The sequence below is a fragment of the Eleutherodactylus coqui genome, chromosome 11, assembly GCF_035609145.1.
Source record: "Eleutherodactylus coqui strain aEleCoq1 chromosome 11, aEleCoq1.hap1, whole genome shotgun sequence".
Lineage (NCBI taxonomy): Eukaryota > Metazoa > Chordata > Amphibia > Anura > Eleutherodactylidae > Eleutherodactylus > Eleutherodactylus coqui.
This window is the reverse complement of record NC_089847.1, coordinates 83,230,011-83,242,372: the sequence shown is the minus strand read 5'-3', so window position 1 is coordinate 83,242,372 and position 12,362 is coordinate 83,230,011. Positions and strand designations below refer to the sequence as shown.

Genomic DNA, 12,362 nt, shown 5'->3' with positions numbered 1-12,362 from the left:
TGGATGCGTGAGAGCACAAAAGGCGACCGGGCTCCTCGACAGACCACCAGTAGATAGTATCATCTGATCATCCAACAAGCATGAGCAGCTCCAATGCATTATATGTACTGCCTTTGATATCCACCCCCCTCAGTTTGCAGTGGTGTCGTGAACGATGAAACTGGACTGCTTGGGAGTGGAACCAGGTTGTCTTCAGCAATAAATCCAGATTTAGTTTGGACACTGTTAACAGACATGTCCATGTCTGGAAACCTAGGGGTGAGCGCCTCAATCCTGCTTTTGCTGTGCAGCAGCACACTGCCCCCACTGCTGGTGTGATCGTCTGGGAGGCCATCGCAAACAACAGTTGGTCATCCCTAGTAGTGGTATGAGGGACAAGGACAGCTCAGCCACATGTGTTGCCTCTAATGGAGGCTTCCAAGAGGCATTTTCCAGCAGGGTAATGCTCGGCCGCACACAGCAAAGGTGCCATAGCAATGCCTCCACATCATTGTCACATCTGTGGCTTGCCCGGCTGCCAGATTTATTGCCAATAGAACATATATGGGACCATCTCGGATGCCAACTTCGACATCCTGCAAGTTTGCAGATACAAAGAGTATTTCTTGCTCATGAGGACTCGGCATGTCTGAGCATTACATGGACAGCCCACTTATTTCATTGGATGCTATGTAATGTTTCATTCTTTCCTGTGGTGGCGCTGAAGGAACACTGGAAACTTGTAGCCAAGAGATCAAGAGATTACAGCTGAGAGTCTTGTGATTAGTTTATAGTTACAGGACACTTACAACAAGCAGGGATCGTTGTCCAAAGTGGACACTTCTTTACCTTTATATGTATCTCCCATGCAGTCTATGCTCTAGATATACTTCAGAACATTATAATATGGCAATATGTGGTGTATACACAGTGTGGAATGAAAGTTGGCTTGTCAATTTGTTTATAATGTTCTGCTTATTTTGCAGTTATTGCGTCAGTGGAAGACTCAACTGTATAGGACAACCACTTGAGTTTGGTACTGAGTGCTTCTTATTACAATTTTCTATATACTTTGTCATTTTAGGCCTTCCGCTCCTTATTGCTCTTGTCTTTTTTTATTTTTAGAAACATGTGAGGCTCCTAAAGTAATGAAGACCTGTGGGTCCCTGCCTGGAAAATTCGGAGCAGCCTGTGCCCCAACATGTCAGCTGTTGGCTACTGGTATCCGCTGTGTATGTGTCATGTCAATTGTGTCTCCTATTTGGTTCTAACAGTCTAAAGATAAAACAAAAAGGTGTTCCGAAAATTGCATATAACAGAAATGTACCACAATAATAATGAAGTCAAACTGACACTAAAACGCCTCCTGTAACAATTGCTCTGTCCATACTTCACATAACCAAAAAGGGTAGGGTTGTCCATGATTAGAAAAATGAGTCTATGTTCTGTTTTCCCAGCAGCCTCTCCACTCTTGTCCATGGACATTATAACTCATCCTCAATCAAGATATATTTTTTTAAATTCCGAACAAGCCTTTTAATTGCAATTTTATTAAGAAATGCAGTATATATAGTTGAATATTTTCTTAAAGTCAGTTTACCATGAAAACACGTTATCCCCTATCCACAGAATATGGGACAGCTAACTGGTCTGGGGGGTTCAATAACTGGAGTCCACACCTATCTCAATAAAGCAGCTCTGGAGCATCACTGCATGAATAAAGTGCTGGTCACATGTACACACCACCACTGCATTCATTTTAATGGGACCACCAGAGATAAGCAAATTTCGGGCAGTCCCAATGAAATGAATGAAGAAGTATGTAAAGTATGTACAACCACTATTCTGTTCATTGAGGGATGCGCCGGACCCCTGTTCTTGGGGTTCGTAGGGGGTTCAGCAGTCATAACATCACCAATCAGTAAGTTATTCCATATGCTGTTGATAGGGGATAACTTATTTTTGTGGTAAAACCCCTTTAAATAATTTAGGTCTCTTTCGAATGATATATGTAATCATGCGTTTCCGAAAGTGATTTTGCTTTTCATATATGATAGATAGATAGTGTAGATATGAGATAGATAGATATGAAATAGTTAGATATTAGATAGATAGATAGATAGATAGATAGATAGATAGATAGATAATTTCTAATTATATGCTGCATTCACAGATACCCACCAAGTGTGAGGCTGGTTGTGTTTGCCCAGATGGTACTTACGAGGATCTTGATGGCACTTGCGTAGCAGAGAGTGATTGTTCCTGTGAATATGGTGGTGACATCTATAGAAGTGGAGAATCCATGCATGGAGAATGTCAGAGCTGGTAAGTAAAGTCATGTCAAGCACTGTCGGGATGAGAATGATAATCTAAAGTCAATGCAAAGGAAGATATTCTCATTACTGGCCACAGAGAGCTTTCCAAATTTCATGTAAATTGAGGCTATACGTTGTGTAATGAAAAACTGCTCAGCTTTCTGTTCCCACATTCTATCCAAAAGACACAATAGTTTACTCTTCATGGTCTTCTTTCTATCTACAGTACTTGCAGTGGAGGTCTTTGGCAGTGTGAGGAGACTCCAAACTGTTCATCCACCTGTATGATGTACGGAGAGAGCCACATCAAAACATTTGATGGACAACAATACTTGTTTGATGGCAACTGTGAATACACCTTAGTCACAGTAAGATCTTTATACTGCTCATTAGTGTTCATGCAACAAGCTAATACATTGTATGATACTTTTATCAGGCACAATAATGCTATAAATGGGCTTTTTTAAGGATATATAACACAAATAAAGATGTGTTCTAGTAATACATATTGTAGTCTACAGGCCTATGCAACATATGGAGCAGCGGTCTACTTCCTGTGACTCTCCAGCTTGATGTCAGCCTGGGGGCCCACTGTAGAGTTATATGCAAATATTACTTGATCCAATTCCTGGCCGCCGTATTTTTCATACACTTCAATGGAAAGGTGGCTTCATTTTGACTCAGGTGTGGGTGGTAGGGGCCCCATTCCTGGCTCAGGACCCAAAGAGGGATTCATCTGTTCCCAGGGGGGTAACTATAGAGGGTGCAGAGATAGCAGTCACTACCGGGCCCAGAAGCCTTAGGGGGCCCAAAGGCCCACCTGTTACATACCAAGACACCAATATTATAAATGGCACATGGTAGATAGCGGGCCCTGTTCCAGATTTTGCTCTGGGGCCAAAGGGGTCCTAGTTACACCTCTGCCTGTTCCCCTATGGGCCAGTGCAAGCCTGCTCCAGCTGTTGTGGGAACTACAAGTTCGAGTCCAGTGCTGTAGATGGTGCAAAGGCAAAGGTGCAGTTAGAGTTGTAGATAGGACAGTTGGAGAACAAGGGCTAACCTACCCCAGCAGTGCAACCCTTATACATAACATTTGTAAAGCAGCAAAAAAAGTCTCACCTCGTCTTATCCACTTCAGCTTGCAGCATATATTTCACATGTAGGAGTATACTCACATACTTCATTAATCCTTATACATAACAGGCTCACTTGCCCGCCAACTCTGATATACCTTGTGTATGTGTGTAAAGCACTGAAGGCCACTTTGACAGCTGTCTAGTGCAGCCCATTCTAACTATGAGATGAAAAATACTGCTATTTTTCATATTTTCTTTCTCAGCTAATATAAACATACCATGACCTACATACTGCATACTTTCTGGGGATCTATACACCACTCTCTCCACCCTTCGAGGAGGTCCTAGCAAAAATCAAAAGGCAGAGAGCTCACTTGAGTTTGTGATCATGAGAGTCTCAGCAACCAGACCTCACCGATTAAAACTTCTGATGTGTCTAAAGTTTTTTTAAAATGATAGGCACCCTTTAAATGTTTATCGTAGCACCTATGACATGACTAATATGTGTATTTCCTTCCAATTAGGATGGATGTGGATTGAACACATCACTGTCTTCATTTAAGATAGTGACAGAAAATGTGATCTGCGGAACCACTGGAGCAACCTGCTCTCGGTCCATCATTGTCACCGTTGGGGTAAGGATATCGAGAGTAAAGTATTAGTAGTCAAAGATTACTTCTAGCATTACATGGCTCTATTTATGGTATTAGCAAATGTTAGATTATTAAACTCCAGCTAACTTGAGTGTCTAATGATGCAGAACACAGTGCTGACGCTGTCCGATGAAACATACACCATCACCCAAGATACACCTGAAGCGGATATAACCGTACAGAACAACACCCTCCACCTCATGTTTGATATCACCATCCCTGATAAGTTCTACATCTCACTTCTCTGGAACAAGGATATGAATTTGTTTATTAAGATTTTAAAGCTTGGCAAGGTATGTGAGCCTTCAAGTAAGGCTTTATGATCTGTTATGTATAGGAATGAGCAATTGTTGCGTTTTTGTCAGCATAGTTTTTGACTGGTGATTAGTTTATTCCTCTTTTGTGATATAGCTATATTACATACCTCTAGGGCATGTTAGTATCTTTATTTTCAACATATGCCATCACATTTAAAGAGATTGTTGATTTTGTCTTTATTTAAACCAGCCATTCCTTATTTGGGAGTCTATCCTGAGAACAAATGTTCCTTTATTTGACATTTTTCCCCCAAAATATATTTCTTCTATGTAACTTGAAGTTCCTGGGCCCTAATGCAAAATAATAAGGATAATCACCTACTGTGCCATAGGCAATTTATAAAAGGACCTTTGGGCTCCCTCAGGCACAAGGCCCAACTGATACCTCTACACTTAGATATTAGAAGAGACTTTCTGACAGTGAGGGTGATGAATGAGTGGAACAGGTTGCCACGGGAGGTGGGGAGTTCTCCTTCAATAGAAGTCTTCAAACAGAGGCTGGACAAATATCTGTCTGGGATGATTTACTGAATCCATCACTGAGCAGGGGGTTGGACCCGATGACCCTGGAGGTCCCTTTCAACTCTACGGTTCTAGGATTCAGTTCCCCATAACTACACTCTTGGCTATGTATGCTCAGTACTTGCACAATGGGTTAGGTAACCCTAGTTAGCTTTTTGAAAATTAGTTTAAAAAGGATCCTGGGAATGGGAAGAAGCATCCAAAGGACAAATTTCCACCAGCTTCTCCCCACTCAGCTTGGCTATATTGACAGCTTCCTCCTTATTTGTGTACTACTATGTGATATACCGATGTGTTGTATGGCAATTTTATAAATAGCAGTCCTGGAATACACAAAGTGGGCCACAAGAATGAGCCGAGCACCGCACTGTTATGAAAGCTGCCCAAAAGAAAATATGTGTTACCCATAGCAACCAATGACAGTGCAGCTTTCATTGTACCTTAGCAGTATAAAAAATAGCAACCAATGACAGTGCAGCTTTTATTTTACCTCAGCAATATAGGAAATTAAATCTGAGTTGTGATTGGTTGCTATTGGCAACAAAAATTACAGGGAAAATCGGTGAGTTTTTGATTTTTAATTCCACCAGTATTCGTCGCCTGGTGCTGAAGAACGCTCATGCAAAATTTCACTCAAATCGGACCACAACTGTGGATTTGTACACGACACAAACAAACAGATTCAGCATTTTATATATAAGATAGGGAGAGACCTGTCAATGTAGCTGAGCCAAGCAGTGAGGAGTTAGTATGGAGCCACCCAAGGACTCATAGAAAACATACCTCTCTATAATTTGGGTGGTTTTCCAGAATTCATGCTGCCTAATACTCCGGCAACACGAAGCTCATTGGACATTCCCTTTAAACATAATTTAGTATTCAATCAATTTCATGTACTAAAAGTAAACTGGTGGTAGAAGAAACAAAAGCATTAAATATAACATATAGATTTTGTGACCATAGAGATACAGATGGAAATATACTAGCCTATTTAGGAAGTAAGGAAGCCATAGGTTTAATCTTATTGTGGCCATCTGGGATCATTAATAACAATAATCAAACAATCCCCCTCAAAGTACAGAACCCGTACAAATCCTAGGCCATTTGTTCTAACAGCAAGTTATGCCAACCCAGTTGAACCCATCAGAGAAACCAACTTCACCACATTCCTCTGCAATCCAGTCCCCATACTTCCTGTAGAATGGCAATGTGTCCTTGATGTTCGTCTTTGCCGCCCGGTCAGCCTCCAAAAGTCTTCGCCTCACTGTGCGTGTCGATGCCCCGACACCTGCCTGCTGCCATTCCTGAGTAAGCTCTGTGCTGGTGTTGAACCGATCCCGTAGCTGAATCCTCTTTAGGAGGCGGTCCTGGCACTTGGTGGACTTTCTTGGGCACTCTAAAGCCTTCTTCACAGAAATTCAGTGGAAATGGGGTTTTATGATTAAGTTATTTTTCATGACTTTGCAGATTATTGCAATTCCTCTAATCACTCTTCAAAACAATCTAAAGTTAATGCAAATTGCCATTATAAAAAGTGAAGCAGCAAACTTTGTGAAAACCAAAATTTGTATCAGTCTCCAAACTTTTGGCCACCTCAGTAGGTTTATGGATATGGGATGTTGATCCAGGGATTTATTCTGATGGCCATATTTGCAGTCAGGAAGGGATTTTTCCCCCTAATATGGGGTGATTGGCATCCGCCTCATAGGAGTTTTTGCCTCTTTCTGGATCAACACTAGGATTCTAAGTTAGGCTTGATGGACCTGTGTCTTGTTTACCTCTTTGTACGGTTCTTGCAAGAAATAAACCTTCGATACTTTATTGCCTTGTTTTCTTACATTTTGGATTCTGACATTTCCTCCCATCCAGGAATCAGTATGTGGTCTTTGTGGAAACTATAACGGAAACATAAAGGATGACTTTGAAACCAGAAGTAAATATGTGGCTTCCACTCAGCTGGAGTTTATTAACTCATGGAAAGATAGACCCACATGCATGGATGCCTATGCTGCTGTAGATGCGTGCGCACAAAATCCGCAACGGAGGAACTGGGGCGAAAAGCGATGCCGGATTATTCAGTCTACAGCTTTTCAGGCCTGCAATAAACTGGTAAGAGGGCACAAAAACTTAGACGGCCTTCACATAAGGGATATGTTTTTTGGTGCATGCGGCAAATGGAGGTTGTAAAACTCATTGTAGAAGCAGAAGTCCTCATATGAGAGAATAGTCATAGTAGATATCATGGGGATTCATGTATGTAACTGAGTGTAACCTACACCATCTTTGATGGATGAAGAACTATCTTTTCACTTCTAGGTGAATCCTGATCAATACTATCAGGCCTGCGTGACTGACGCTTGCGCATGTGACACAGGGGGAGACTGTGAATGTCTGTGCGAGGCCATCCATGCCTATGCTGCCGCATGTCTCGCTGCTGGGATTTGTGTCGACTGGCGTACACCAGATTTTTGCCGTAAGTTCACAACTATCTTAATTGATGGAGTTGTCAAGCTGTTATGGATTTTGTACGTCTGTTTTTTTTAAATTAATTTTATTTATTTTTTCAAGGCGATTTACAGAATTTGCGTATTGACTTCAATGGGGGCCTTTGGTGTGCAAATGTGCAAAAAAATAGAACGTGTTCTATTTCTTTTTTGTGCAACCAAAATGCGTGCCCAAAATACGGAAATATGAACAACCTATTGAAATCCATGGGCTCTGTTCTATGCGTATTGCATGCACCTTTTTCATAGTCTTTTTTTTATGACTCAGGCTCCTTTACATGGGCATATGGCATATGCGCGCTTCAGCCCCATACATTTGCGCTGTGAACAAGGTTGATTTGCTCACGTGTCCGTGTAGTTTACTGTGCTTTTTTTGCTCACGCAGGACAAGCCGTGATTTAAATGGTTTTTTTAGACTAATGAGATCCAGATGTGTTCTTTTTTCACAGTATTGAGCATTTCTGTTCGCATTGCACACACATTTGCGCACCTCCCATAAACTTCTATGGGGACTTTTAGTATACAAATACGCAGAAAATAGAACAAGTCCTATTTTTTGCGTGTGCAAATTACAGATATGTGTACAAACCCACTGATATCAATGGGTTCTATTCTCTGCGTATTACGCATATATGTCCATTTGACGGAGCCCTTAGGGAGTGGATGTCACCATTTGTTGATGAAACACTGTAACAGTTGTAAAGACAATAGGAACGTACCAAATCTGATTACTGATGGGTTTTACTTTTGTCGTTGATCTGAGTTTCCATCTTTTTGTTTAGCTGTTTATTGTGACTATCAAAACACCCACGTTAACACTGCGAATGGCATTGAAATGAATCCGTATGGAAATTGCACATGGCACTACCAGCCTTGCCAGTGTCCATTTGCCCCCAAGCAGTATCCTTATCATAATAGTGAAGGTAATGTATCTGAATGGTGGGTAAGTAAAATAAATTACGGGGTCTTTCAGTGAGTTAAATGCCCTGACCTCATTCTGTTAAACACTGAGTTTATGATACTTATTGGATAATTATCTTTCCAAACGTCCTGGAAATACAGAACCTGCGCAATATATTTCCCTATTAGATAGTTCAAAAAGTTTTCTTTTCAAGACAGGCGGCCAAGATCGGTCTATTATGAGTAACTCTTCAAGTAGTTGTTCTTAATAGTTTATGGTTTGCACTGTTTTCACCCATATATTCAAAGCTATTAAATGATTGGGTTTTGAGATTGATACGGCATTCCTTCGAGAAGTGATGACATAAGCGTCAGATTGATTGCTCTCACCACGCATTGATCTCCATATCTAAAATACTTCCCACTTTCAATGGAGAGATGTTTATGGTCTGTTTAAAAGTTAATGGCCGTTATAGAAACCCAAGGGGGAGAACGCTATAACTCATTTTGAGTATAGAAGAAATAAACCTTCAAGACACAACCAAATCTCCACTAAAAATAGTGACCCAGTATTACAGTTTTTAGACTCTGGACTGTTTGACATGTGTGATTGACATGTAAAAATGTAGATTTCAGGGAAACTCTGTTTAATAATATGTGGTACAGTTTGTTATCAAAACAACTCTGCCCCCATGTGTATGTATTATGTAACTACACGCTATGCCTCACACTCACTCATCATCACCATAGCATCTACTGGGTGGCCCATAGAAAAATATCCCAGCACCACACACTTATGAAAGGTGTCTAAAAGTAAATCTGTCTTTGCGGCTCATAATAACCAATCACAGCGCAGCTTTCATGTCTTATACTGGTAAAGGTAAAATTAAAGCTTTGCCCTGATTAGTTGTATTGGAAAAAAAAGATTCTCTTTTAGACAACTTTATATGATGTGGTGTTGGGCTAATTTTCCGTGGCTCGTCCTGTACGAAAAACTTCATTGACATGTTGCTTACCGGAAAATACTTTAATTAGACGCACTAAGAATAAAAGAAAAGTCTGTGGAGGCTTCTGAAAAATTCCACCAGTGTCTACAAAACTAGGCCAGTGGGGCAACACACAAAGGGACCTCCACTTTGGTTTATCCTGAGCATTTACTGTATTCGAATTAGCTGACGCCTTTACATTAGTATTATCATAATTAACTCCACTGACTAATTTTCCTGGGCAGGCATGTGTGTGCAAATATATACATATATATCACATCATATGGATTTATGTAATTAGTATGTAATGTAATTATAAATTATATTTCTCTAATACAGGATGCTACCAATGTGGCCCTAACAAATACTATGATCCAACCAAGAAGACTTGTGTCCCATGTAGTAAGTTGTGCTTAAGTGACATCATTTACGTATTAATTCAATGAGTTTACGCTCAGTTTTAGCTGGGGTGGGATACTTTTTTTTTTCAAGAATTGGTTTTAAAGTTATGGTACATATGTTAGGGTATTTCTGTAATGCAAATATAGCATTGTAGGTATTTCATGCATCCAACCACTCGTTTAGGTTTAGTTTTTACTTTTTTTTTAGGCTGTCTTCACATTTGTGTCGGGGGTTCAGTCTTTTTGCTCCATTCCAAGAGCAGAAAAGCGGAATCTGCTGGCTAAGTGGGTCCATTAACAGCCTAGTATCTACTTGCAGCAAAAAAAAATTAAACACCCACAGTGTTGTTGCGGTGTGCCGGACTCAATCAGGAAGTGGGTCCAGGGTGACTGTCATTTGGCACTGGGTGCCAACATGTTCACATCATCGGTTGGCGTGAAGCAGGATCGGTCAGCGGGAAGGTGGTTTTCCTAGTCAGCCAATCAACTGTGATTGTTGTATATTTGTTCTGGCCCCTCCTCTCAGAGGGCACTAGTTATTCTTCTACATAGTGGAAGTCCTGGTTCAGTCCATGATCTCCTGTGTCATCTCAGTGTCAGATAAGTGCCTGTTGTTACACTTTTACTAGTGTTAACATCTGCTTCCTATTGCTGTGGCTGTTTATTAAACATGGCAATTTTAAACCCCCATGTTACCAACTAGGAATGCCCCCAGGTTCCAGACGCAGGGCCATCTTTGTCAGTATGATTGCTTGGCTTTTAAGTAGGGTTTTTCTTGTATTAGTATGATTGGGTGAGATTTCCCTTTTCCCACTGTTTAGTTTCATTATCAATAGTTGTATTCCCCGAGTTTACAAATTGTGTGTATATCTATCCTTTCAAGACAACTATTGTGTTCTATCTGGATGAGCTGTTTTTGTGTCCGACTTGAACATAAGAATTGCCCTTCCAAGGTTTGCCTAGTATTGACGTCAGCCCTGCTGGTTAACTTTGGGTTTAGAACCCCAGTGATTTACATGGTGTTGATAAACTTCGATTTTCCTATCTTCGTCTTTAATAGCAATGCTATCACACAAACAAATATTATGGGAATGTGAAAGAAAATGGTCAGTGCATATAGCATAATAATAAGAGCTATTGTAATCTTCCTTTGTTTTCCTTTTTATTTGAAGCTGCAATATCAACTACACCAGTGCCATCAACTACACCAGTGCCATCAACCACATCAGTGCCATCAACCACATCAGTGCCATCACCTACACCAGTGCCGTCAACTACACCAGTGCCGTCAACTACACCAGTGCCATCAACTACAACTGTGCCTTCAACTACACCAGTGCCATCAACTACACCAGTGCCATCAACCACATCAGTGCCATCAACTACACCAGTGCCATCAACTACACCAGTGCCATCAACTACAACTGTGCCTTCAACTACACCAGTGCCATCAACTACACCAAGTACAACTCCCAAGTCAACTACGTCGGAGCTGACTCCAACTCCAAAATTAACCACAACTACAGGTTTGTGCACTTAGTCCTTATTAGTTTCCTAAGTACACCATGACTGCCATTGTGTATTTGGGAACTCACTAACGTAGCTAATTGCCTAGGGTGACAGAAGCTGGTCTGGCTTCTCTCAGTCCAGGCAATCCGATATTATTGCCAGGGGTAGGTTTCATCTAGGCAAATATTCTGCAGCACATAAACGCATGCATCAGACGCTTTCCCAACGCATATGCCAAACATATTCAAAAAGTAGGATGTGAACACAGCCTAGGTCTGCTTCACCCAGTGAGACCTCATTAAGGGTATATGTTGGAATCAATATTTTAAGTGTAAGTACAATTTTCTGCTGTTTTATACATATATTTTTTGATAGTTTTGTCAATCCTTGTCTTGATTGTCAGGCATTCTTAATAAGACTCCTGGGTGGTAGCATTCCTTCACAAGATATAGGATTTACTATTGTAGTTCTACTTCTCTACCTCTTTTACTAAATTCTTAACTAATACCAATGTATGAGACCAATGAGCCGAATTCAAACTAATACCAAATATTGCCCAGTGTGTGCTTTTATTTAAAAAAAAAGTGCAATCATGAAAAAGCTTCTAGGATGTAGCTGTGAAATACAAAGAATTTTATGCGTTTCTAATCAGAGCCAACAGTTATAAAGTTAAAGGGGTTGTACCAGGATCACAAGTTATCCCCTATCCACATGATAGGGGCTAATTTATTGATCAGTTGGGCTCTCACCGCTGAGACTACCACCGATCCTTAGAACGGAGGTCCCATGTCCACCATCTCTCTCACTGCCGGCTTGCTGCACCCTCTACTGTAAGGAGGAAATTTAAGGGAGCGCCGGTCACTCAAGAATGCTGATGCTCTATTCACTTTCAATGGAACTGCGCAGATAGACGAGCAGCAAGCACTTGGGTATTTTCATCAGCCACGTAGAAATAAATGCAGATTCCCCCGCACATGCTCAGTCAGCGCTCCATTCAGTCTGACATTACTGCAGGGGAAGAAGTGACCCCGCAGTGACAGGCAAAGGGGCACATGGCAAGACCCCTACTGATCCTGTGGATAGGGGATAATTTGTGATCCTGGTACAAACATTTTAATGCTAATCATCATTAATCTAGTGTGTACATAAACACAAGTGAAAAGAAATATAGGAGAGCTCCAAAATCACCTGTGCAGTCAT

General features: G+C 41.0%; 1 protein-coding gene across 1 annotated transcript in view; it reads left to right on the top strand.

Annotated features, from left to right (window-relative positions):
- Positions 1-12,362, top strand: part of LOC136581726 (mucin-2-like) — a 71,943-nt gene that overhangs the window by 35,617 nt on the left and 23,964 nt on the right. The window contains exons 18-27 of the mRNA XM_066582350.1: positions 966-1,015; positions 1,105-1,211; positions 2,153-2,304; positions 2,521-2,662; positions 3,895-4,005; positions 4,131-4,316; positions 6,732-6,971; positions 7,179-7,335; positions 8,149-8,289; positions 9,592-9,669. Of these exons, the coding sequence (XP_066438447.1) occupies positions 966-1,015; positions 1,105-1,211; positions 2,153-2,304; positions 2,521-2,662; positions 3,895-4,005; positions 4,131-4,316; positions 6,732-6,971; positions 7,179-7,335; positions 8,149-8,289; positions 9,592-9,669 (1,364 nt within the window). The remainder of the gene's footprint in view (positions 1-965; positions 1,016-1,104; positions 1,212-2,152; positions 2,305-2,520; positions 2,663-3,894; positions 4,006-4,130; positions 4,317-6,731; positions 6,972-7,178; positions 7,336-8,148; positions 8,290-9,591; positions 9,670-12,362) is intronic.